The sequence below is a fragment of the Taurulus bubalis genome, assembly GCF_910589615.1.
Source record: "Taurulus bubalis genome assembly, chromosome: 3".
In the NCBI taxonomy this organism is placed as follows: Eukaryota; Metazoa; Chordata; class Actinopteri; order Perciformes; family Cottidae; genus Taurulus; species Taurulus bubalis.
In genome coordinates, this window is record NC_136591.1 from 30349624 (window position 1) to 30375437 (window position 25814).

At 40.2% G+C, this 25814-nt stretch overlaps 1 protein-coding gene across 1 annotated transcript; it reads left to right on the forward strand.

Moving 5' to 3' along the window:
• Positions 1-7434: 7434 nt before the first annotated feature.
• On the forward strand, positions 7435-24251 carry dlgap2b (discs, large homolog-associated protein 2b; the record flags this gene model as incomplete). Its single annotated transcript, XM_079214831.1, has 5 exons — positions 7435-8517; positions 15874-16091; positions 18485-18638; positions 19870-20086; positions 23440-24251. 5 exons carry the CDS (start codon positions 7435-7437, stop codon positions 24249-24251), a joined length of 2484 nt encoding a protein of 827 aa, XP_079070957.1.
• Between the last annotated feature and the right edge of the window lie 1563 nt (positions 24252-25814).

Below are 25814 nucleotides of genomic sequence, written 5' to 3' on the forward strand. Positions count from 1 at the left end.
TATGTGTAACTTATATCAGAATCAGAATCTGATCCATGTATTGCTATGTATGTTTTCACATACAAGGAATTTGTCACGGCAGGTGGTGTATAACATTAAACAATAAACAGAGTGCAAGAAATGGGACCATGTTTAAATTTACAATTCAATCTACAATAGAATATACAATTTAAATAAAGTGCACAGACAAACAGTTAAGGTGAAATGTAAGTGTAATGTGAAAGTGGCAAGTGTATTTAAATATGAGGTATGAAGGGATGTGCAAGGGAGTGACCGGTAGGAAAATGTATGGGGTGTCAGTGGGGCACCCATGATTTTCCAAAAACCCAATCTTAACCAAGATACTCATGCAAAAATAAACGTCATTCCTGGATCTTCAATTATTTATTATATCTAGAGTCAAAGCAATGTTATTTTCTGTTTCCAGTCATCTAAGTGGCTCAATCAGTTCAATCATCAACACAGTCAGTTAGACTCACTCATTGAGTTCTTCTCAATGTTCTGCCTGCCTACAATCCAGTGCATGCTGGGATAAGCTAAACTCTAAACTCCAGTGACCCCGACTAGCAATTAGTGGGCAAAGGAAACTACTAACCCTTCACATTTCCATTTTAAGGTTAGTGTTTGCAGTGAGATGCACTCAATGCACAATTATTTGCCAGTGCTTCATAGAATAGTTTTGATTCTTTGCATGTCACACTTTTACACATATTTCATACAAAATGATTGGTTCTACTATCCATGACTGTGAAGGACTGAGGTCAATCAAAGCTGGCAGCCCCTGCTCATAATAGTGACATCAGGTCTCTGCTTGTTTTGGCCCTCCAGTATCACTGTAAACCTTGATAATGTTAATCATGACATGATTTGTTTCCAAGTAGATAGTGGCTTATTTGTTCTCACCAAACATCTGAGGTCAAGTCTTTGATATAGAGATCAGGGCTAGGAAACAATCTGTGCGAGTAATAACGGTTGATTAAGAACGGATGTTTTTGCTCAACTGTGATCAATAAATTATCTCTCAAGGATGTTTTTAAAAGTGTGATTCATACTCCACAGTTTGACTGCCTGTTGCTCTGTTCTTCCCTGTGGCATTAGCTAGTCGTGCATTGGTGTGGAGGAGGAAGGCCTCATTTATTCCAAGTTATGCAACCGTCTTGGGAAATGCTGGCCAGGCGTTGACTGTAGCAGAGCTGCAGAGCTTCAACTTAGCAGCAAGCAACACACTGGTTTCCCAGAGAGCCGAGCAAGCAGCAAGGCTTTCCCCTCGAGCCCTAACGTCTCCCCCCTCAATGTGTAGCAACTTTTTCAGAGTTTTTTTTTTACATGCTGCATCCGGTGCTGACTGATCCACATTTAAGGAAAGGAGGAAACAGCCTGTTGATTATGCACCACAATAGCTGTTGCATAAGCTGTGACACAGGAAAGCTTTCGTCAATATTTCATGGATTTGCAATGTGAAGTCTCAAAGAGCCAAGAGGGAGTATTTGCATTTAGAGATCTTATTTTCCTTTTAGGAAAAAAATCCACTATGACACCTAAAAGCATTTTCATTCAGTACGTTACATTCAGCTACAGCATTGATTGTCACCCTATAAACATGTTTTGTAAAAGTACCTCAACCTCAAAGTGTAAGCTTCTGAACTGTAAATGTAATTTTGCTTGCAGCACTCTTTAGTGGCTGAAACTGGTGCTATTGTAGAATCAGAAATAAGAGCTGTGTGGCCAAATGGAAGTCTGTTCAAATAACACAGCACTTGAAACACTCCATGGTTCACCTCAGGCGGTTGAGCTGGAGGCTAAAAGGTGCACCCATAGTGGCATCAGCTCATCTTTGGCAGAGTGGGCGTTTCTTTTTCCAAGATAGAGCTGAGGAACTCATCTTCCTCTCTGTCAATGTCTTCAGGGTATCCAGACTCAGCTCTGTGACACAGCTCGTTTTTTTTTTTACCTGTTTGTTGAGCCTGCCGGCCCCCCTGCCTTGATGTCGCCTCCGCACACAGAGAACAGTTGACTGGTCACTATGTGTTGGTAGAAGTTGCAGAGCAGTCTGCCGCAAATATTGGATGACACAAGCTTCCTCGGGCAGACAGTCAGTGTGTGCTTGTGTTGTCATACTGGACCAAGTTGTTATATGAGATGAACTCTCATAACTTGACTGCACCACCATCACATCCTCACTATGGATTGATGGTAGGCATCACTGGCTTCTTGCTTTGTCAGGACATCTGCCACAGGCTACTTCATTTCACTAACATGCAATGTGAAGAGTAGAATCCTACAAAGTTGATATGGATATTGAATTTAAGCGCTGAACACTTTGTTCGACAATGCAGAGGTCCAAAAACTCAGACTTGACAGCTCAACTTATTCACCTCAGGGAAGAAATAGGTCACAGAGGATAAAGTTATCCATAAATATTGCCATTTAGAATGTTCTCAGGTCAAATGCATCAATCAATGTGCCAAATCTTGACAAAGCCTGAAGGAGATCGCGAAATGTTGCTATACATTCACCAGGCGCGAATAGTACGGCATATGGATCCTTTATCCGGGTTGTTTGACTTTTTGATTAAGCGAGTAAAAGTATTTTGGATGTGCTCATGTTCCCCTACTTAGTTTCACCTTGCCCTTTTTGTTCTTGTTAAGACAAGCTTAGTTATTTTAATTTTGGGTTCATGAAATTCTTTCAAAATCATTAATTGCACTCCTAACTAATAACACCAAAGATATACAATACTAAAGATAGCAAAATTAAGTTGCATTTTATCAACAGCAATCCTGGAGTGAAGACGTACTGTAACTGAAGAAGGGTTAAAGCTAAAGTAATCTTAGATCATTGCACTGCAGCCATAATCTGCATCTGCTTAATGATTAATTCATCACCTGAAAACATTTTAGTAAATTCCTGGTAGTTTATTTTCTTTCTTCTGTTTCTCTGGAAAATGATTTATGTCAAATTGACTCTACTTGAAATGAATTGGTTGATAGCTAAAGAGACCAATCTGGGTTGAAAGATTAGTCTCCATACAGCTGATTATGGGGTAATCAAACCACCTCATGAGAGTTTGTGTAATCAGAATCCTGGGGTGAATATAGAGAGAAAATGCAGATCAGGCTGACAGTGATACAGACACCACTTTGTGGAGCAAACAGATGTCCCCCATCTTCTACTTCATTATTTCATTGCCATGTAGTAGTTTATGACCGCTGAATGTTTCCCACTGGTATGAATAGGGGGTTGACCCTATAACATGAGCGTCTTTACAATACAGTGTGAGCCACAGGATGATGGTGTGGAAACGTTTCTGATGTAAATATTAAGACTAGCAAAGATAGATAAGCTGGCATGGCTGTCGGACTACTGAGCGGGGGTCGTACAAGCAGCATCTTGCAGAGAATTGTACGTGGTCTACACTGCAAAAAAGGAATTTCAAGAAAGTAAAAAAAGCCTTATATCAAGAAAATAAGTCATATTTGCCCAAAAAAAGCATATTAATCTTGTCAAGCATGTTTTGATTAGAAAAAATATCTAATTTTAGGAAAGTATGCCTTATTTTTCTTGATTTTTGGCTTATTTTAAGAAATCTTGTCAAGCAAAAAAATCTGCCAATGGGGTACGTTTTTTTTGCTTTGATATAGGATGATTTGATTGAATATAAGAATGTTTTGCTTCTTTCTAGAAGGGCTGTTTTTGCAGTGTACTAACGAGTAAAACAAGTGAGAAAGTCTACTCTGCATTTGAACAATATGCGGATGGATGTGTAGCTAGCTGCTCTGGTGAATACAGCTTCTATTGTATGTTTCCACAGTCATTCTGGCACATTGTCTGATGATGTATGTTAGCAAGTACGTGTTTGGATTACATTGTACTCTATCTGACAGAGCGGGGCATGCACACACACACACACACACACACACACACACACACACACACACACACACACACACACAGAGACACTGTCTCTTTGTACATTCATTACTATTGTTAGTCGTAATTTGACACATTTTGTTGCCTCAGCAGCCGGTAGATGTCCTCTACTTTAACGCAGCGAAATTGAGAGAAAGTGAGAAGGGACTTCAGAGAGCAATGATGGTGGAAATGAGAAAAGGGAGGAACACAGAAGAATGGTAGCATATTCACAGCACAGTAATTACTTCACTGAAGCTCTACAACACTACGTCTTACACACAATGTTTTAATGTCAACCAAAAATGTACAACCTCTGCTAAAATAGAGGCAGAAATGAAATGTGAAAATGTGGCTGATTGCACCCTCTAATAAATAATAGTGGGTTTTCATGTCTTTTAATGTAGTTAAACCAAAATATGCAGCAAGGTAAGGACATACATCAGATGTACACAATAACGACATCTACTCAGAGATGTTGTAAAAACTTGCGGCACAACAAATCCCTTTGATGGTGGACTTTAATTGTTAGCGAAGTGTTTCCCAACTTGTATTCATGTCAAAGGGATGTAATGTAAGTCTGGGCAAAAGACATTTCAATTGTGAAAGCCAATATCATGAGACATATTTAAAGTGATAATTAAATGTGCAGCTAAATCTGGGTTGATTATGCGTCTCCAAGCTGGTGCATAAATTCATCATTTATTTTAACAAAATGCTGCACAAATTGTAATGGTGCACCAAAAACAGCAGCCCATGAAAAACAATGTAGTGTCTGTATCACATTACATATTGTACGGGTCTCCCCCCCTCTTTTTTTGAGACCAGGATCCACCCCAAACCACCTTGTAAATTCCTATTACAGCTCCTGGGTTTTTCAGCAGTGATTGCCATGACAACTGTGCATTTTATTTCTGGCTCTCATGAAATGGTGTGTGAGATCAGAGATACCAAGTGTTATGTAAGACGATGTGCACTGTTCCAGACTGGGGTTTCCTGCTGCAAAGAACTTAACTAAAGCAATTAATTACCGGGGAATTCAGACACATAAGGTGCTTCAACATTGTCTCCCTGTTTACCTTCAATCTTTTATAACTTCCTGGTAATGTAAGCTATGATTGATATGCAAAACGCTTGGCATGATGAGATGCTTTTAATAACGCTGCTTATTTCATTGAAAACATTTTGTATCTCAAAACAGAAATTATGATCAAGAATTGTGCATCAGTCAGAGAGGAAAGAAATGGAGAATAAGCATAATCACTGAGATACCCTTTGACGATGGTGCGTTTTTAATAAACAGGGCTCGGGAAAAATGAATTAACTTGAATAGGATTACAGGACAAACTGGGACATCAAGTTAGGATTTAAGTAAGTAGCTTATCACTTGTTGGATATAGGCATTCTATTATTCAAGTAGTCAAACATAATTTACACTTCATTATACAATTTCAGTGTCATGTAATTTCACAGACACTTTTCTTCTTTAAATTGGAAACCTGGAAAATGAAAGTCAGTAAAGCCAAGAGAGGGTATTCTGTGGGTCACAATGTGACATTTTGCTTTAAAGATAGCACTCCAAAGAGCTTCTTTTTTCATTGGCAGTTTCTGAGTTTTACAACATTGCCAATGAGGCGTCACCAGCTGCAGACCCACAGAACCAATGCTATTGACTCACAGTATCTCTCGGATACTCATCATAAAACTCCTGTGTTGCATGCAGCAACTGTGTCCTCAAAGCTTTGGAACCGCAAGTGCAGGTCGGTTGTTCATTTACCACAATTTTTATCAGAGACATTTTAGAAGTGCTTACCCATTCTGTAGAACTAAACAATCTCTGTGTTTAGAGACAACACACTGCAAATATGCTTGCATGATATCATGAGTGAGAGCCTTGATCAAATTGCAGGTATTTAATATTCTCGTTTTTAACGCTGAGTAGCATAACTGGTGGATATAATAAACTGTGAGCTTACTCTGCACATATTGTGTCAGTGGTATTGAAGATAATATAGAAAAATGTATGGTTGGTGAGCATCATTAAGCGACTTACAGAGATAATAGCAAAAGGATTTAGGAGGTTATGCTGTGCTTTTTAACCCTTCATATAAAAAAGCTACTTCATTCTCAAATTGCGTAAGAAAAAAGTTAAAAATGCGTTGCTCTTTGTGATCACAGCTCCTCACGATAACGAGGCATATAACTAATAACAACTGGTTCACCACTCCGGGCTTGAGAAAATACTAACTTTATCAAAGATTCTAGTGGAGATAGCTCAATTTGTTGAGAGTCAGTTCTCTTTACAAGATTGCTGTGGGATAGGTTTAGGAATCCTGGGCTAGATTTATGAAGCAATATGCATACACAAAAATCATATATACACCATTCCCCATACGCAAACGGGTATTTATAAAAGAACGTGTGGTGACAAAACTACGATGGCATATTTCAGACCAAGCGTATACATGGTTTAAAAAATATAACTGCGAGTGATGTGATACGGTGGACATAAAATATAAGTTGAGAGACATTGTAGGAAAACATTTTGTTTAGGTTGTTTGCCAATTTCACTGACTTATTTGTGCAGCATACAGTTACACCGCATTCTGTAAAATGCCAAAGTCACATTTATAGCTCCTTTAATGGTTATTGTTATTGTATTTTGGAGCAGCTTGTCAGTCTTAAGATATTACTTCAAACGGTCATACTATAATGAGCAACAGCCATTGTTAGTAAAACCCATTTCTATCTAAACTATGGCAATCTATCAATATGCTAATAATAATGGCATTTATCGTTCATGCATCGGTGTCACACTAATAATATTATCTACAATATATACTTGTTGTCTTTCTCTAGTTTTCTCCTGTGTAGTATTCTCTTTAATGGCCCAAATAAAACTCTTCTTGAGACATAAAGGAAAGCAATAGAATCAGTTGTCAAACAATATTGCAATATTCAAGTCATCATAGCTTGAAGGAGATAATCAGTAATCTATGAACAATTATACATGAGAAGTAAACGTTGTTACATTAAGCTTTAAAACCTCCAAGCAGTTTTGAGGGCAGAAGTGGAAGATGAAATTTTACAAAACCCTTGTGGTGTAGAAGAAGAGAACTGATTCTACCTGATTTCGAGAAATATATCTGTGCCTCCATACTTTAATAAAAGCTGTATATTTATTATTGTTTTACTTTTTTAGTTAACTTCAACACTAATCATTCATAATAATTATAATAACATGTGTATTTTAATACTGTGACATCGTTTTACTTAACATGGTCTCTCCATTGAAAGAGTGTTCACTCGCATTATAGGTCCCTTGGTATACTGTGTTTGAAACAGCATAAAGTGGGAGGATGAAAAAAATTATCATAGCGCAATCAGAGCAAGTCTCGCTCCAACTTGCTTGCATCTTATTTTTCTCTCTTTCTTCCCCCCTTCTCTGAAACAGACCAGAAGTTTTCACCTTGGTCCCCGTCTCGAAAGTTCAATGAGGAGAGACGCCTCCCGCCAGCCAGGAACATGAAGGGCTTATCGGGCAGCCGCTCCCAGCACCAGATCCCTTTACCCTATGGCTTGGACTATGACCCCCACGGCCATGACCTCCACGCTCACCATGGCGCTGACACCCGCCACTCATCCTACCTGCTCAGCCCCACAGAGAGCTGCCCCGTGGACTTCCACCACCGCTACTCGCCACGCAGCTCCATCCACTCTGACTGCATGATGATGACCCCGGTCATGATGCCTCCAGTTGCTGTGCCTGACCACATCTCCAGCAGCACCTTTCCCAGAATGCACTACAGCTCTCAGTATTATGACTCAGCCACAAGGGACGACTGCGCTGCCATCACAGCCTCTGCCACCTCGCCGGCGGTCGCTGCTGCCGCAGCCGCAGCGGCCGCCTCCTCGCATCTCGCCGGCACCAAGAGCAACCGCCTTCCTGCTAACCTACTGGACCAGTTTGAGAAACAACTGCCACTACACCGCGACGGCTTCCACACATTACAGTACCAGCGCACCTCCACCACCACTGAGCAACGCAGCGAGAGTCCTGGCCGCATTAGACACCTTGTTCATTCTGTCCAGAAGCTCTTCACCAAGTCCCACTCCCTGGAGGGGTCGTCCAAGATGAATGGCACAAAAGGTGATGTTATGGGAGGCGGAGGAGGCAGTTATCACCATCATGGCCACCACTCCACAAAACATGGTAGCAAGAGGAGCAAGAGCAAAGAACGCAAACACCGCTCTGGCGGCTGGTGGAGCTCCGACGACAACCTGGATAGTGACAGCACCTACCGCACACCCAGTGTCATGTCGAGGCACCACGGGGAACATGTCAGCCACTGCTACCCAGATTCCATGCACAGCCATCACTTTGGAGACATGTCACTCAAGACCTCTAAGAGTAACAATGATGTCAAGTGCTCGGCCTGCGAGAGCATGGCCATGGCGCCCGAGGGCAAATTCATGAAGAGGAGCTCCTGGTCGACACTGACAGTCAGCCAGGCCAAGGAGGCCTACAGGAAGTCATCGCTTAATCTAGAGAAACCCATGATGCACTCGGACTTCAAGCCTTCATCGCGAACATTTCACTACCTGCAGGTAAGTTGTTCTTTACTTGATTTATGTTTAAAAATGGACCGAAATCGAACAAGTTTCATATACAATAAGTGGTTACATTTATGGAAATGTTATTGTACTTATTTCAGGTACTATATATATATATGTATACTGTATAGACACTCCAGAGGAGGCTCGTCCATAGAGGCAGAGGAGAGGGCTGCTCCTCCCTCAGTATCATTTTGAGAAATATTTTCCTTTCTTATTTGAAAGAAATCCATGATTAAAATTCGAATAAAAAAATGCTTTCACAGCTGCACATGCAGGGCAGGGACACATTGATGGTGGTGGCTACAGGAGGACGGTCCCCTGCTATTAAGGCTGGACCTCCTCTCTCAATCTGATGTAATTAATTTTTTCATACTGATATATGATTGGCCAAAATACGTAAAATGACGTGCTCCCTTTGGGCTGTTTGCAATCAACATGCCATCCTTAATTCTGTCCCACGGTATTGGGACAAGTGCGCAGTTAAGTGATTCTGTACATTAGCAGATTAGAAAATATATTCTAAAGTGCGAATTGTGAGTTACTTTTAAACACATCACTTACAAACAATCCATTTTAGTTAGGCCTTTACAACAGAGTCCAATTTACCTGTGCAGCAGTGCGTCGCCTATACCGGGATTCAGTCCCGCGTGATTGAAATAAACCATCACAAAATCGCAGTTGCACGGGCAGCAGTTTTCTGACGGGCTTCTAGTGACACATTGTACACACAAGGCCCATTCCCATCCAGAGCCTGCAGTGATGTTTTAAGAAATCGTGTCAGCCATTGTTCTACTGAATCATTATTTTGTTGCAGATAAGAAAGTAGAGATAAGTAACTAGCGTAGCAATAATAATCATTGTATTTATATAGCACTTTTCAAGCTTAAGCACAAAGCGATTTCCAAATTTGAAGATATGCAGAATACAATTAAAAAAATCTGAAAGCCATGTAATCCCCTGATATACATTTAAACCTCGCCACAAAGTACTGGTGCTATTCTATGTTTAAAAGATCAAATATGTCGTCCAATGCAACCAACAGGATTCTTGTCATTGTTGAATATTCATCTCATTAGAAAGAGCTAACAACACAGTATTTCAAGCCTGCATTCCAGTGGTAGGTTGAAAAAGGTAGTAAATGAATAGAAAGCCTGAACATAACCTATCTGAAAATATTACAAACAATAATTGAGGTCAATATCCACCCATCCCCACAGAGGATCTTCTGAGTAAAATGTAGTGATTGATGTATTGATTAGAAATCCTCCCAGGGAGGCCTTTCAGGTTCCACCTTTCTTTCTGTTACTCTCTTGGGGGCGATTACAGTGTCCAGTGTGAGAAGCCAATATATTTAACCAGGATTCCCTTTTGTGTAGTCACCTCAGGGAGCTATTGTCTATTCAGATGTAGAGATCATTTGATGGAATCAATGTCATGGTGGAAGAGAATACAGGGCTACCTGAGCGAGACTTCAATGTTGAAAACACGCAGGTTAGGTGTCGAAACAAAAAAACCTAAATATATATATAATGTTAAGCCAGAGCTGAAGCAGTAGGTTGCGAACTAAAATAGAAATAAATTGTGTAATACACAGTTTTTCAGGCCTTCGACTTTACCATCCCACTGACATATTAAGAGGACTGTACTAGTTTAGCCGCAGGTACTTGCTTTGAAAACACAGTCAAAGACAACGTTTTGAGGTAATGGCTATCTTTGATAAAATTTCTTTTCATTTTTGATTTTCAGCACTTAGCAAATGCTCTCATTCAGAGTGACCCAGTCAGTGCAGCATTAGAATACCGTAAGCTTAAATTCACGTTTCAATTAGCTTCAAATGAAGGGGATTTAACATCTATAAATAATGAAAACATGATGACAGGGAGTTTAGCTTTCAACTACTAAAGTATATTTAGTAGGTTTGTTGTGCTTTGAAACTCTGCAGCTCCCAACAACACTTTTTGATAAGTAGAAGTTGGCCTCCATTATAAAAGGATATACTGCTTGAAATGGGGATGAGAGGACTTGAAGTGGTTGGCCATTATTAAAGCTTACCTCATCTACCACACAATCACAGAAAATACAAACTGCGTTGGACACACTGGCATTTGGACCCAATTTCAGAAACAATTGCAAGACTGACTGCATGCATTAGAATAAGGTTTTACTAACCCTACTTATACTATTGACAGTGAACAGTGCTGCTCTCACATAAAGCTACTAGATGCATTTCTGTGCATTCTTGGAGAAGGAGAAGAGGTTGAATCTTTGCCCAGTCTACACACTTTGATGTGTTGCACCATTACACACACACACACACACACACACACACACACACACACACACACACACACATACACACACACACACACACACACACACACACACACACACACACACACACACTCTGCAGTTGTTTGTGTGCCATGGGGACAGGAAGCCTCTGTCAATACAGAGGCTCTCTAGCTGGCATTTGACAAGCTTATGTGTCAGCGGGCAGAGACCCTGCAGCTGCCACATGGGCACATTCTGCACTGAGCGTGTCAACACTGTGGGCCTTATTCAGTGGAATACGTGAGGGGGGATCTGTACTAAGGCGTTGTGCTCATTGCTTTGTGTGCTCATCGGATTTTATCTGTTTGATGTGTCTGGGTCCTTTAGGTCTGTGTTCACTGGTGATGAGGAGGACAGGTCTGCATTGGGCAAGCTGTTGACATAATCTTATTTCAGCAAGTGTCAAGTCTTCAGGCTTGCCTCCAAACCCAACAACCTCAGTTGTACTGTTGGGTCGAAGATTACGTCAAACAAAATGACTATACATGGTGAAAAAATTCAATGATTGTGAAAATCTTAAAGATCATCATTAAACATCAACAGATGTAAAGATAATTCCTGTAGATTTCCTGTGTCTAAAGACCTTGAAGTCTGTAAAAATGTACAGGTGTAAATCTTTATGATCTTTATGATCTAAATGAGGCTCAATGTAGAGATATTGTGCAATGCGACAATCATACAGTGATTTTACAAATTACTGAAAGTGATTTATAGCAGGCCTATGCTTATTGAGCATAGGCCTGAAAATGAACTGTTCTATTTTTACATTTGTATTGCTTTCTTTAAAATTGTATACTTGTTTTTTCATGGCTTGTCTCCTGTGGAAGAGAAGTACTTCATTTTAATGGGATAAAGCTTGGTAAACAAAGTGTAGATAGAAAATGGTTTGGCCTGGTCCAAAGATCTTGAAGCATGTTTTGAATGTGAGAACCAGTATAATGTTTTCAGTTTAGGCAAACAGTCTCAGTATTTTTGCAGTATTCCATGAATCATCTTCAATCAGTCATATCTTCTTGCCCTTGCTTGTCGGAAATGTAGCCAGTGCAGTGCTTTCCCTTAAGTGCGATAATGAAATCTCTCAGGAGATGGCAGGGAATTTGAAAATATTATCTGGGGAGGAACTTTGTCTCCTCTTGATGTCTCTATTAGAGTATCAACTGTAAGATCCCAAAAGGTTGAGCTGGTCTCTTCCCAATAATATACAGTGGCCATTGGAATAACTTATGTTTATTGGAGCACCCTGCAGTTAGACAGTGTGGGACTGTATGCCTGATAAACCAACAGAGCATTTACCTCGAAATACATGCCACATTTACAGGAACAGATTTGGGTTATAATCTGCACAAAATGTGGTTAACATCTTGCTTGCAGTTACAACAAGTGGTTGACTATGCTTTCAAAACCTACTACAGACTTAAGAAGACAGCATTCAGTGTCACAAATCACATATTTTATCACTTCAACAACTAAACATCACACTCTGGGACGAAATTACAGGACTCATTCACTTATGAACAAGAAATTGTTCTGCCAGTTCTTTACAAGTCAGAGTTTTTGTGCTTGACACAAATTAACATTTGCTACATGGTGTTACAAAATTAACCCTCTGCAGTGAAAAGGTGCTTAACACTGTCAGTGTTTAGTATTAACTAATGATGTTGTTAAACAGCTTGCCTGTAAAGCTGCTTCACAGGCACAGCTGAACATGCTCCTTCAGGTGTGGCATCAAATGAGCACAAAAATTAGGTAACGCTAATGAGCTAGCACGATGCATCCTTGAGTGATGGCTGCCTGGTTCGCCACAGCCCCAGAAGATCAATGGTTGTGCATTAGGAGGAAAATGATTCTTTTACTTTATTGCGGTCTTTAAGCCTAATTAATTTAGTTTCCAGACAATTGCTGCATTTTATTCCACTCATGTGGGAGAGAATAAATGTATGCAGAGCAAATTTGTGTGTGTGATAGTTTTACTGATAGGTCTTTGAAGGAAGACAGAAGCAGGTCAGTTAATGTCCATGTTACCTTTCCAAGTTAGGCGGCGCTGGAAAGCACAACATTTTTTTTAAACGGATGACACACAAAGATGATACCTAATATCGCACATCAGCAAACCAAATGATCGTCATCAATTTCCCTACTCTCCTGTTGAAAACATGGCAGCGAGCCATGCTTCCCCAAAAGATTCAAAGGAGAGTTCTAGTAGCATATGGTCGAGATGCTTCCCAACCCTTTTCATTTTGACTACAAAAACATAACATCTACTAGATTAATGATGGTGGAAAGCAATGGGTCCTATTATTAGCATCTCTTTTCTCTCTGAATTTCCCCACATGCCACCTCCCATAGAGGCAAAAATGTTCATCAATGTAATGTTAAGTGCCCTGCTGAAGCGGAACGTCAAGTCAGAAAAGGGAAGACCGAGAGCGGGAGAGATGGCCGACAAGAGCAGATATAGTGAGAACCGATGTGATAGAGAAGGCATTGCTCCACCATCAGCAACTCTGCTCTCTGTGAGAACCGTTCAGTGACTGTGGCAGAGAAACAGCAAAGCTATATGATTGGGCAAAGTGAGTATCTGGCAGAGCATTAGGGACAGCCCTTCGCCCGAGGCTGTTGTTTCAAGAGCTACGGCTGCCCTGTCTGCTGGGACGACTGCTACAGCTGCACCACACACTGACACAGTGTCGTACTCGCTACACGACTCAATCAATATTGCGCCTGTAGCGTGTGACACATTGCCATCGTAAATCACCATCTTGGGGAACACAAAACCTCACTGTGTTTGTGAGGGGCATTGATTTACATCTCATGAATAATTTGTCAATATTAATCACAGTTCAGTCTCAGTCAAATCATGTGAGCTAAAATGTAAACGGTATGTTCAATATGGCAATAAAAATGTTGAGGGTAATTGCATCTTAGGAGTTAGTTGTATTCTACCTTGATTTCTATGACATCAAAATCTAATTAAAACATTCTGGTTTTCAGTACATGAGCACTCACTGTACAGTAATTAGCTCACAATTACTAAATCACTGCATTAATCCTGATGCTATAATGTTAAGAACAGTTACTGTTCACACTTATGAGAATGATTAACACACAAATCTATCTATGGGACACCATGTCATGTGGTTACATACCTATTTGAATGTGAATGATGTATGTAGTTTTTGATCACATTTATGTGCTGCATGTCAAAAACATATGCTGTGCTGCTTTGGCGCTCAGTCAAAGCTAATTTAAGCAGTGACGCTGTGCCATTAATGGCAGTGTGCTGATTTAAAAGTCGCAGCTCGAGTCTCAGCGCTGTGATTGGCAGTATTAGCTGTGCAAGCATAAAAATATACAAACTCTGCCAAACACTGCCAAAAGTGGGAAAGGAAATTCTATTAATCTTTTTCTACAAATCCTTGAATTAAGTATGCCCATGTTTTGATTTGCAATATGAGTGCTATTCCCAGAGGGTGTTTTAGCCTTCCAATTCAACTGGTTTGATGATCCTGCAGATGTAAAGTAGTATTAGAAACATGCTGATGTATCTACTTCATGTTAGTTTTCTTCCAAACCACAAACATGGATTCTGTGCAAATTAATGAAAAGAAGGGTGTGGATATTATTATAGTTGTTGAATTGCTGACATACTGCTGACATACTGTGAAACTGGAAAACTTGACATTGATTAAAATATATGTAAAGTTCTAGGGCTTAGGCAAATACTAAAACTCCCTTAAATGATGGATCTAGCAGTGGGTGTTTATCGTGTCTAAAAATATTAAGATCAAAGGTCATTTTTTAGACCAATAAATTGAATGAACAAACAAACCTGTACATTTATTTAAACATTAAACAAACCTGTAAACATATGGGTGTTACTTTTGACCAAGATGATTGGACTATGCAAATAAACCTGCATCTAAAGGAAACCCATGCAAATATGGCGAATACAAACTTATAATGCATAAGCCTTGCTGTTAATGTCCTGCTTAAAACCCATAGCACTGTTGATTCATCTCTCTGTGGAGATGAATCAACAGTACAGGAACAATTTCCTTCCAGGATGCAGTCCCCCTCGTTATTACCAATCAGAATCAGAATCAGAACTAGTCGAAAAAATACAAATGGGAAAAGGCCTTCAGAATTTGAACACTTAAATAAAATGGCACATTGCGAACATACAAAGTAGCAAATAGGCAATGATTTCAGAAGCCATATAGAAAGACTGCGTCTCAATGTCTCAGCTTCTTGGTGGCCCTCTAGGGGCCACATGCAGTAATGACAACAGGAAAACAAATGTTTTATTATTCCTGCCAAATACAAGGAATATTTTTCTGTTTAAATAAAACTAAGAGAAACAAAAAAATTATAACATATTATTTAAAGTAATACAGTTCAATAAGTTAATTTGAATGTGTTTCACTACTGCATTACTGGAAAAAGCCTAATCAATTCAGTAACCTGTAATATTTTACTTCCAACACATTAGTAGTGTATCCTGTTGGCGTCAGCTACTACTTTCGTTGTCATATTTAGTTGCGTGAACAGTGGTTCATGTTTTTCATAAGAATGCTACAAAGTGCCTGTCTGTGTTTGCTGTTCAGAACTTAACTGAGAGAAACCCATTGGATCTGATTGTCATGGGTAGAGTAAGGATAAGCATTGAGTTAAATGTGAGATCCCAGGCTCAGAGGGGAATGGAATAGAGGTGGAGCTTGACACCAGGGGTATGAAGCAGCTTCATTTTCTGTTTAGGGAAAATCCATGCAGAAGTTATCTGACTACTTGTTCGATAGAGTTCTCACACTCTTTGGCTAATTGAACCTTGTAGTACTTGCAAATAATATATCTGATTTAGTGCAATCTACAAGCTACAAGCCTACAAGCTACAAGCCTGCTATTTTATCTCTGCACGGCTGAACAAGTCACCACAGATACCGAATGAAGTAATCAAGTAATATAACCTTATGATTATGAATGTGTATGTAGAATTCAATACAGATGTCTTATCTCCCACAGGTGCCCCAAGATGAGTGGAGTGGATACCCAGGCGAGAAGGATGATGAGATTCCGTGTCGACGGATGCGCAGCAGTAGTTATGTCAAAGCTATGGGAGAGGTGGATGATGAGAGTGGTGACTCGGACACCAGCCCTAAGACCTCCCCACAGAAGGCCATTCGGCCTGATGCTCTCGTCCTCAAATCAGCCATGCAGAGACCCCATTTAGACTCCCAAAGGTAGGCCCTGTTGCCGAGTTTAATATGTCCACGCCAACGCTATGTGTTGATCAATTTATTCCAATTGATTTTATGAAACCATTTAAAGGATTAATGGATGCTCAGAAGTTATGCTGAAAACTAGGCAACGTTTTAGAAATGTACCTTTTCAAACCATCGCTCGTTAAAAAATATGATCATTTACAGGAATAGCTCTGGAATCGGTGGTTGTCTTTAGGATCAACGAAATGAACTGTGTTTTCGTATTCATCATTACATGCAAAGGCATATATTTAGTTGAAGTGTGTCTTGAGTGAATCTAAGGAGAAAGGAATAGGACTATCCGTTCCAGTGACTGATAAATGGTCAAAAAGATTTGACTAAGAGGTCAACAAATTGTTAGAGGGTTAAGCTTCACAGTGTCGCACACAAACACACACTCAGAAAAGTATGGTGGAGGAGCTGACTTGTAGGGTGTTGTATGCAAACTACTACACACACACTTGTATGTTCAGGAATATCTAATAATCTGGGAATGAGCAGACATTTTCAAGTTTCATGCACGACTGACTTGCACTTCAACTCCTAACTACACACTGCTGTGTCTTGTGTAGTATGTATGTAACACATATTCAGTGTTTTAAGCGGTTCAAAGGGAGAGCATTCAAATAGGTTTGTATATAATCTAGACCTTGTCTTCAATACAGGTTTTCTTTACAACCCACCTGAAATTTGAATTCAGAGCTTCTGCCCTTTGAACCATTGAACTCGGACTCACCACTTTGTCTCCGTGCTGTCCGAGTAAAACTGTGGTTTGCCGATGTGGCCGAGCTGAAAAGATTTGAAGAAGTTTTACATTAATTGGTGATTTCAAGGGGAAAAGAGAGTTTTGGTTGCCGTTAATTACATCATTGTATGCATTCCTGGATAATCGTATTACGCTGCTGTTTAGAGCTATACTTGTTGACTTGTCTTATAACCACATCACTTACTTGCTCTGGAGCGTTGTGGGCTAAGTATTCGATCAACAACCGTTTCATGAGATCAAGAACAGTGCTCTGAGTGCCAATTGAGTTTTTGTGTTTGTGACCTTTTTCATCTGCTAGTTTCAATATTTGCCCAACATCTTACACGGGCAATGTTCCTCATCTTATCACAGAGTTGTTGACAAGTCTGTAGGAAAACTGTCACATTTATATAATGTCAGCCTCTAGAGAGCCGGATTAAATGTACACTGGGCTTACTGGATGAGGGAATCATCGCCACACAGGACATACATCAAAGGTACTGACTATTGTGTTAAGAAGTGTGGAGCACAGTACTTATTGCCATGGAAAGATTATATGTATATATAGGTCAAGCAGAGCGTGAAATATTATAGATTGATTATTCAGAGGCCTTAAAACAGTGTCAATAGTAATCATTATTCTACTTATGACAATTTTAATACATTATTATAATAATAATATAACAGCCAGTGGATCCTGTTTTCAAACAGCTGATTTGACTCCTTTATTACCTTTACTTAAAGAGTAACTTAACACCGGGCTGAAAAGCACTTCTTCGCTGCCCTCTCCGGCTGTTGAGGAGTTCACCTTATGTCATTATGACAAGGTGAAAAGTTAAACCACTGCAGGTCAGCAACTATTTTCAGGGGGTGTCGAGATACTCTTTAATAACTTCCTATATAATTGTTCTGTGGTGAAATGTATCTGTTGCCATCTCATATTCCATCAAGTGTATTTGTGACTCAGAGGAAGCTATTCTGTCACCTTCACATTCACACGAAGCTCGTCGTTACTCAGCTTGTTTTTACTCGGCGTATTGTTCTCTGTGACTGTTTTTTTTTCCATGCAGTGGGGCTTTCAGATGTAGTCAAATTCGGTGAACCTGGAGAGCCGTCATGTATCCGTCATCCCTACTGCCACTTTAGTGCTCTGTGCTATTGTTGTTACCATCATCTCAGCTGGGTTCTGATCACTTATGTCCACAAACAAATCCGCCCTCTTACTTTTTAGCTTTTGGCGGAAAATTTAATAATATCTTATAATTGCAGATTGTAGCTCTCATTGTTTCTCTAATAAGAACCAGAGATGAGCCGACCACATGCTCGCTATAGTTTTGGGATGGAGTAATGTTTTCTCATTGGAGCTAAACTAGAAGCGAACAACGCAAGTCACTAAAAATAGTTGAATGTTGATATCAGCAGCTCAGAAACAGTCATGAATCACTCAGGTGGCTGAACTTCATTTTAGATAGAGATGCTCAAACATGACCCACACCAAAGAGGAGACGCACCATGCCCATTGATGCTAGCCAGTAGATGTGTTAAGTGCATTATTATCCAGTGATGTTCCATGTGTGGCTTTTGAACTGTGCAACCATATCTATCCCTACCCCCTGTCCTCGTTCAGCCAGGGCTATCACTTGCAAACCACAAGAGATTTGCGACCCCACCCTAGTGTCACGCTGGACCCTGCCTCCTTTCACCCTCCGCCCTTCCGCTCTCGCAACCAGAGCTACATGCGCGCCGTCAGCACCCTCAGTCAGGCTAGCTGCGTCAGCCAGGTGAGTCTTAAACACATACATGGCACAGAGGCAACCCCTGAAGACATTAGTGAGAGCTTATGTTCTGTTGTTTTGTATGTCGTAGCTTTGTGTGGAGGGCTTCACAGAGACGTAAAAACATCCACAGGTGTCCCTATTGGAGGTCCACAGCTGATTGTTTTAGAAGACATACTGTAGCCACGGCTGTGTCAATAGACAGAAATAATGTGTGCTGTTTTGGACTGGAAATTGATGAATCAGTTCGAGACACAGATGTTGTTTAATTTTTTTTTTTTTTTAAGTGTTTTGTTTTATTAAGAATCATGAAATTGCACATAATTGAGTGACTAAGACATCAGTTTCACATGAGACAGTCTGCCTCCTGATTTGGCCCAGGGATATCTGCAAACGACCACTTACAAACGATGCATCCCTCTGTTGTGGCATGCCGGCTAACTAGCTAGCAAACAACACCAAAAGCAACAGTTTGTTTTGGTTCACAGAATATTTTTCTACTACTTATGCTTAAGTAGAGACACAGTAACGTCACGTCTAACCCATACACCAACTTTTTTAAGCCATCTTCCTTTTTCAAAACCTGCTCTCAATCTTTACACTTGGATTAATTGTGTAAGTCTGTTTTGGACCTCCATGGTGGAACAAAACGTGTTTGCTATGAAGATTTGCGACTCAGCAACAGACCCTCCATAGGAGGAGGAGTAACACAAGTAGGGAAAGATGATGTCCAAAAGAAGGGTTGTACAATCGGCTTACTCCTGCTGGTGTCAACATTTTGAATTAATAATGAAAATATTGAAAAAGCTCTCTCTTCTGTAAGTAATTTTAGTATGTTAAATGCTGAAATTCTAAGCAAAAAGCAGGGGACAGAAGAGGACATGACAGGAGATAACATAATTGTTAGATATGAATTCATCTCGTGTAAGCTAGAATAATTTAGAACATTTGTAGAAGCTAGAAGAAGAATTGAGACTGCAGTGTACATCTTAGTTTTGGGGTTTGAGGTGAAAGGAATGTTTTAACACAAAATGAATATTTTCCTGATTGTTGCCTGTTGTCATCTGCTTTTTTTTCATTTGATCTTGACATTTATTCAGTTTAAGGTCGGAATGACAGTGGCTTTTCCTTACGCTAACACTCCTTCATATTTGCTGTGCAAAGGGGAAGAATCAAAGTGAGAAAGAGAAAGGACGAGGAAAAATTAAGGACTGCTATTCCTGTTTTTGTCTCTCAGGTGAGTGAGACTGAGGTCAATGGCCAGTTTGAGTCAGTTTGCGAGTCCGTTTTTAGTGAAGTAGAATCCCAGGCCATGGAAGCCTTGGACCTGCCTGGTTCGTTCCGCACTCGAAGCCACAGTTACCTCCGTGCAATTCAGGCTGGTTATTCCCAAGATGACGACTGCTTGCCTTCAATGACATCCTCCACTGTCACTTCAACTCTCAGATCAACAGGTAAAACAATTCCCCCCCTAAATGAGAGAGGGCTTAGACTACATATCCTCATACATCCTATACATGCGCACAAACTTGACATACCTGCATATGTACAGTGGGGAACCCTTGAGCTTCAGCTATGCCGGGCTGAATGATCCCAGTTATTTTTTATTCAGAAGTTATGGTGTGTGTGTGTGTGTGTGTGTTTGTTTTTGCCTTTGCATACTCAAAAATTGTTGAGATGGATTTGCTTGTGTGTTACTTTGCACGATTCACGCATCATTAGCCAAGCTTTTGGTTGGTCACTTGTGGTGTTGCCAAGCTGTAGACTAATGAAGGGTGGGAGGGTCGCATAAACACTGAGGTGCCAAAACACACTATTACAACACAGCACAGACACACACCATGGCATGCTTTAGAGGAACAGGCCTTACCCTCAGCATGTTACACTGTGGTGCTATATATGTGTTGTGCCAAGCGTGTGAGTTACTCAGGGAGGGGTGAAGACCGAAACGGGCCAGGGGTAGGAGCGGTAGGTTGTTGACATATTTGTGTTCAGAGGATACAAGCCCTCCGCCTGTCCTCCCCCTGCTCTGTTGCACCAACACATTAGCATGTGCTTTCTTCCCGACCTGGTCATTGACCTCGTAAAATAAAAAAAAGCACAATCTTGTAACCAATTTAAGGTAAGTCGACAACCTCTAGAGACTATAACACAGACTGGTTGCACAAAGGAACCATCTACTGATACTGCTATATTCGCGTTTGAGAAGTACAACCTTCAACTACTTGCAGTATTGTTGTATTGTGTTGTATGAAACACAAATCTCAGTCAAAATAACTAATGAATTGTATGCAAATTTTATCAGAGGACTTCCTAAAGTTTATGAATAACTGTCGTCGTCATCATCATCAACTGCAAGTTTCCAAACACATTTTTAACTAATGTATTTTTAGCCACAATTACAATATGACAGAGGAACCAGACTCAACATGTTCTGAAAACAACACATTCTGTTTATGGACTCGCATATTTATATGTCCTATGTGCTGAATTTTTAAACAGCATGGAAGAATGTCAAGGTTTTGTGCGACACAGTGCGAGCAATATAAAATTATCATTTCAGGTTCTTTGTGCAAGCAGTCTTTGCAGTAACTCCCTCACTAAGTGCATTTGGTGTTTACCTGCAAGAGTAAAGCTATGAACCCTATTGAAACATTTTTCTTTAATTATGTGCATTTTTAAATACTATGACCTGGATTTTAATTGTTTTTGTACACTTTTATGTCAATTGAATATTGGAGACAATTGCACTTTTACTCATTTTGTGGATTTTGTTTTCTTCTGCAATCTGGACTTTTGCTTTTGGAATCCTTTCATATTCAAATGGATTTCCATCTTCGATGTGACGAGTACTGAGGATAAAGGAGTGTTCTCCAATCCCACTGTCTTATTTGCTGAACTCTATTCATTTAACTCTCTGCTCCAAAGCTGTCAGCTCTATGTGGACTAAAACAAGCAGTTGACTGTACAATATGTTTTGAAGTTGTATTTTGAAGATTGGCATGATGCATCAATTATCATATGTCAGATAAGGTTATAGCAACCCAGATGAAAGGTTCCCTGGATGGTGATTAATTGTATACAGCACCGTCACCTCCCAGTCAAGCCATACTCTAAATGATATTTCTCCTTTGGTGTACTCTTTGCACTGTTAATTACAAAGCTAATTAAGTAACTTTTCCAGGCTACCTTGGCTAAGAAAAACATTGATTCCTGGGATCATGTTTTTATGTTAGTATTCAGTTCCAGTTGAATTGTAAGCGGCTTATGAACCAAACCCCGTGTGAGGCTAGTGGGCCCTTGAGTGGGGAAGGGATCCCATCATGCTCCATAGGGCAGACGAGCAGCAAACCCCTCTCCATTTGACCATCCATCTCTTGAAGGATAACCAGGTGGAATGAACAACTGGAGGCATCAGTGATGATTGTTGCAGGTATTTTAATGTTGACACGCATACATATATCTATGTATATGTGTGTTTTTGCACTGCCTTCTCAATAAAAACAATAGATACATAGAGTTTAGATATAGTTGGTAGATATATCGCATTATGTTATCCTAAGTAGCAAACACGGTTCCAAACAACTCACAAAACCTCAGACTTTTAAAATGTCTTTTTAAAACCTTGATACCTTTGAATATTGAATACATTGACGAATGTGATGCTGGCTTTTGTGAGTTGTTTACCGTGTCTCTATTTTAAGTGTGCTTAGACCCCATTGTAAGTGTAAATGTATGAGAGATGTACTTCCCAAACTTTTCAGAATGTTTTCATATGGCAACCATAAAATAGCACTGAATGTTATCGCATTGCCACTGTCTCCAATCATTTGTGAGAGCAGCATGCGTCTGCTGTACATTTGTGAACGTTATTTTTTTTTAACGTTAATTTGACTTCTTTTAAAAAAGGCCACATGTGGCAGTCTAACCCTTGGCATTGAGTCCGTCAGCTGTCTTTGACTGTGGGATTGCAGCCTCTCCCTGGTGCAGCCCCGAAGGGGGGAGAGACCCCTCCCCTCCCCGGGTCACTTACTCCACATGGTCTAATCAGCCACCTTGGACCTGATATGTTCAATAGGGTTCATATCTGCTTCTTGACCCAGTGGGTTGTGATTCTTTTACTCCCTTTACATCTTTTCTTTTGCACAAAATGGCACAAAATCATCACTTTTGATATGTTTGGAAAAAAAGGGTTCTCAGAAAATGGATTCATGATTTGGTAACGATTGATGTATTTCATGTTTAATTCCACTCTTTGCTGTGCTGTGCAGTGAAAAGATGGAAAGAAGCCTTGAAATGACTGAGAAGGCAGTGTAAAAACATTGGGAAAAGCCTACAGTATGTGAGTTTAATGACCATCATTATTGTCTTAGTTAATTAAGTTAAGGCACTCAAGAATCTATTTAAAGCTCTGACAGGAAGTAGCTCTATTACTTGGAGATGACCTTTTTGGGATTTTCCGTAAAATGCTATACATGAACACCACAGAAAGTTCATCCAAATATTTCACTGATAATAAGCAACTTCACAAAACATGTTGTTAAGAACTCCTCAAACAATACACTTAGATATTGATCACGAATGGATAGATAGTTTCTTTGCATTTGTAATTGTATGACACTACTCAGTTACCTCTCGGTTTTGTACTACTACTGTCATGTCTTTGGAATTACTTGCCACTCGCATGCTGTATGTTTTCCATAGATATATGTTTATTCTCTAGTTGAGAATCCAATTCAAATCTCACTCCAGCTGTTCCTTTCACTTTGAATGTCCTTCTTTTTGCATATTCAAATTTTTCTTCCAGAGGGATATGATGTTTTGGATGGGATCTCTTTACTAAATGACGACGAGATAGAGGATGATGACGGTGCTAGCTCCTCTGCCTATGTGGAGCTGGAAAGGCTGGAGAGAGAGACTGCTGCTGCTCGCAGCCACCACAGTACTAGCTCCACCGTTACAGCCATCTCCGTCCCACCGGCGTCCCCGCCTTCATACAGGGTCCCCTCTGATTCACCCATAGCCTCTGAGCCGCCGCTCCCTCAGGCCCTTCAGGCCTTTAAAGAGTCCGCTAACATGGTTGCTGCCTTCAACATGCAGTGGAAGGATGAAATCTCGGCAATGCGCTATGAACTTGCGGAGCTGCGCAGAGATGTCTGTGGGGAATTGAAAACTTTCAACAGCAACTTCTTCAACTTTACTCAGTGCTACAACATGTGGACTTTCTGCCGGGAGCCTTGCAACGACAGCACCACGCAAACAGACGACAGAGTGTCCATAGGGATTCAAGCAGGCTCAAGTTGGTCCATTCGACAGAATAAAGAGGACAAGTCAGTGATGTGCCAACCAGACCCAGCACCCTTCAGCATTATGGATTTGATGAACCCCCCACGAATTGAGATCATAGAGGGAACCCCTGAGAGCACGCCAGAGGGCTCAGGCAGCCCTGCCAGCCCAATTCCAATAGAGGATTTCCCATGGGAGATCAATAAAAAGCAAAAGGCCCAGAAGCACCCAGACACAGGTGGCCACACAGGTGGTCACAGAAGCGCCAGTCTAGAACTGTGGAGCAGGAAGTACACCAGTGGGCCCATGTCATATCTGTCTATGTCATTTTAATCATTCCCATTCTACGCATACTGTAAAACAAGATGAGGAAGCCAGGGTAAAAAACGGACAGTTATCAAGAAAGGCAGGGCAGAGCTGTTGTTAGATGTCCCTTTACTCTATGCAGACACAGAGTCTGCCATCTCTTGAACAGGTTACAATGTTCAAGCAATCTTTTAACAAGTGTCTTGGTAAGCCATGGATTAAAAGAGAAGGACTTTGTTTTACACCAGAATGAGGTGACATAAGAATGTGAGAGAAAATGTGTCTGATGCTCAGATCCTCAAGTGCCAACAAGTGCAGCATCATCTTCAATGTCTTAATAAATACCCAACCTTCAGAGAAAAAGTAAATTCAAGTAAATATTATCAGCAATCTGAGGGTTACTTCATGATAACACTCAATAATCAGCCATTGTGAGGTGAGGCTTCCCCAAATAAATAGCTCATGTTCATTCCAGTTTCTCTTCCTGTAGAAACATTCTCTTAAGCACCTGAGTATACTGAAAAAATACTGTGAATAACTTTATAAACCCTAGTTTTTTAAAGAATGCATCAAATATGAATACATTATTTATTAATATATTGAAATATAATTTACTTTTGAGTTATTATAATCAAAGCATTCCTTTTCCATTGCCTTCATTCATTTTGTAGCCAGGTCCAGTTGAAATGGGCATTTAGAACATTTTCAAAAGGTTTTCTCAATGCGGTGAGTCACTATTAAGAAGCATTAAGAAGTAACTGTATTACTTTGATAATAATAATAAAAAATGAGATAGTGCTGACAACAACTTATTGTTATTATTATAAACAACATTTGAGAAAGCCTAATCCTGGAATACTGATGGATACCACTGCCTCAATGCTTTGTGGACTTAGTCCCTGGCTAAAATTGTTCACGATGAATCAATTGTGACCAACTAGACCAGGTCTAACAGCATGTGGAGAGGAAAGAGTAAGGGAGATCCACAGTGATCGGGAAGTGTGAATGTATTGGCTTCAGTTCATTCTTGCACAAACTGCATTCATTTTCAAACTGTTTATGTATATAAATGTACCATTTTGTATATAGAGAAACTTATATTCAATACTTGTACTGTTTGCAGTTATTAACACCCATTTCTGACAGCGCTGAGAGGGTTATAATAGTAATTGTGGTTCTAAACCAAACACAGCACTTTCTCCAGTCTTCAAGGTCTGTCTTCATTTATTTCATCATATTCATCATCTAGCTGTTTGTGCACCTCAAAGGGAAGTTGGTAGTTCATACCAGTGTTTCGACTATTGTTTTTCTTGCAGTGGGGAAGGAGGTTCTTAAATGTTTGGTTAAGTGTCTTATCGATCCGTTTATTTTCAATTATGTGAAGAGATTTGGACTAAATTCTACCATATACCACTTTTTTTAAATGCCACGTTTCTCTAGTAACGGTGCAATTTTTCATGCTGGGGTGGTTCATCACTGCTGAAAGATAACAGAGAAACATTGGTCCCTATAAGTAGACAATCAGAGCCACTGAGGGCCTCTACCTCTCCGACATGTTCCCAGAGGTGCAGTATAGTACCACTGAATGTA